At 47.1% G+C, this 2,391-nt stretch overlaps 1 protein-coding gene across 1 annotated transcript in view; it reads left to right on the forward strand.

Annotated features, from left to right (window-relative positions):
• The first annotated feature begins 214 nt into the window (after positions 1-214).
• The window catches only part of CCN4 (cellular communication network factor 4), a 45,870-nt gene continuing 43,693 nt past the window's right edge, over positions 215-2,391 (forward strand). Inside the window, exon 1 of the mRNA XM_027845511.1 lies at positions 215-301. Coding sequence (XP_027701312.1) covers positions 215-301 — 87 coding nt within the window. The remainder of the gene's footprint in view (positions 302-2,391) is intronic.

Raw genomic sequence — 2,391 nt, forward strand, 5'->3', positions numbered from 1 at the left:
AGTTTCTTCAGAGGAAAATGCGGGGCTTGTCTTTCACCCTGACGTCAGATCTGTCTTTAATAAAAACCCCCAAAGGGCCTGGGGGAGAAGGCATATCTGGCTATGTGTATCTGCCAGACCAGGACTGGTCCCAACCTCCCCAAAAAGGTGCTTCCCTTCGGAGCTGGGCTCGGAGTCTGGGTTCAATCAATGTATCTAATTCTGGCTTCCAGGGATGAGGTGGCTTCTGCCCTGGTTTATAGCGGCAGCGGCAGCGGCAGCAGCGGCAGCAGCAGCAGCAGCGGGGAGCAGCCTTTCCAAGGTGAGTGGGAGGCTGGGAGCGGAGGAGAGGCAGTCCCAGAGAGAGAGAGCCTCAAATTCTGGGCTCTGAGCAGTCAAGGTCAATGGTGGGGGTGATGTGAGGAAGGAGCCTAGGCAAGGCCATGAGGGGTGAGGCAAGAAGAGAAATGGGGGAGGGGAGCAAGGAACAAAGCAAAAAGATCTGGATTGGAATCCACCTCTGAGAATTTTCTGCTCCTAGATGGGTAAATCATTTTACTCTCTTTGCCTCAGCTTTAAATGTGAGGATTAAAAAAACAAAGTTATTGTTTTCAGAAAAAATGCTTTGGGAATCTTTGGATTCAGTAGAAGTGTTAGCTATTATTATAGGGGAGGAGTGAGAAAGGGAAGAAAAGGGGAAGGAGTACGTTGGGGGAAGGGGACCAAGTTACTTAAATGTTCTGAGCCTCAGTTTCCTCATATGTAAAATGGAAACACTTCTACTTGGCTACAAGAAACTTGTTGTAATGAAAGTCAGACTGCCCTGGGAGTCAGAAGCCCTGTGATAGAGTTCTGGCCCTGGTGCTAACTAGTTGTATGACCTCGGACAAGTCCAATAAACTCTTGATGCCTCAGTTTCCTCCCTTGCAAAATTATTGCCAGGAATGTGTTTTGTGAATATTAAAATGCTATAGAAATCTGAGCAGAAGCTATTACCCACGTCGTAGAGGAAGGTACTCTTGAAAATGGTCAAAAATGTGAATTATGATTATCTTGGTGCAGGAAGATGAGGGACTAGAATGGGGAAGGGGGTATGGGAGAGGAGAAGCAGGTCACCTCCCCTTTCTGAGCCTCGATCTCCTCATCTGTAAGGTAGGAATAATAATACACTCATTGCCCACTTCACAGGACAGTCCCAAACAAGGAATCTGACGATCTACTGCCTTGCTGGCATTTGTGCCAGACCCTTTCTTCACAGCAGCATAGGTCTAGAGCTGGATTGGCTATTATATGCCATCTAGCCCAACCCTTCTTATCTGACATTGACTCAGAGTGGTTAAGTGACTTACCTAAGATCACCCAGGTGATAAGCCTCAGGGGTGGGATTTGAACAAAGGTCCTCGGACTCCAGAGCTCTCTCTGCTTTACCATGCTACCTTTCTTTGTCTTAACCTTAGTTTCCTCAACTGTAACACGGTTCCTCCCAGACCCAATCTCTTCCATCCCAGGTATGGTAGAAAACAATGCAGCTGGGAGTCAGGGGACACAGGACAGCAATACAAAAATAAAATGTAAGATTTTCCACTCACCCTTTTTGCATTTGGGATGGGGGTCTTCTCTTATTTAGCTAGGGAACTTTCTAGGGAAAATGCACTGAGGACACAGGACAGACCAGATAAGTTTAAGGGAAAACCTACTGGGCAAGGACCCAAAGTCAGGCATCTAAGGAGACAGAGCCATGGATGGAGAAGATAGTCTAGATACACGTGGCAGGGGCTCATCAGTCACTGGTGGCTCCACAGCAAAGGCAAGTCCTGGACAGGAAGGCAGTGAGGCGGCAACAGACAGCCTGTGGTTCTGCCCACCCCTCCTTGGCAGGGGAAAGAGCCCAAAGGAGCAGAGAAGCTTAAAGACGCGAGAGCAGATGGAAATGAAAGGAGGAACAGGAGGAGAAGAAAAGGGAGAGAGGTGGGAGAACAAAGGACAGAGGAAGGGCAAGAGCCTTGGGTAGGGAGGGGAGGGCAGAGACCCATACTGACAAGATGTAGAGTTAGAGGAGATGAGATAGAGAGAGAGAGAAAGAGAGACAGAGACAGACAGAGAGACAGAGAGAGAGAGAGACGGACAGAGAGAAAGAGAGACAGAGAGAGGAAGGAAGGAAGGAAGGGAGAAAGAAAGAGAGAGAGACAGAGACAGAGACAAAGAGAGACAGAGAGACAGAGAGAGACAGAGAGAGAGGAAGGAAGAAAAGGAGGGAGGAATGAAGGAAGAAAGAGAGAAAGAAGGAAAGAAAGAAAGAGAAAGAAAGAAAGAAAGAAAGAAAGAAAGAAAGAAAGAAAGAAAGAAAGAAAGAAAGAAAGGAAGGAAGAAAGAAAGAAAGAAAGAAAGAAAGAAAGAAAGAAAGAAAGAAAG

Source organism: Vombatus ursinus, unplaced genomic scaffold (genome assembly GCF_900497805.2).
Source record: "Vombatus ursinus unplaced genomic scaffold, bare-nosed wombat genome assembly UNPS02014973.1, whole genome shotgun sequence".
Taxonomy (NCBI): domain Eukaryota; kingdom Metazoa; phylum Chordata; class Mammalia; order Diprotodontia; family Vombatidae; genus Vombatus; species Vombatus ursinus.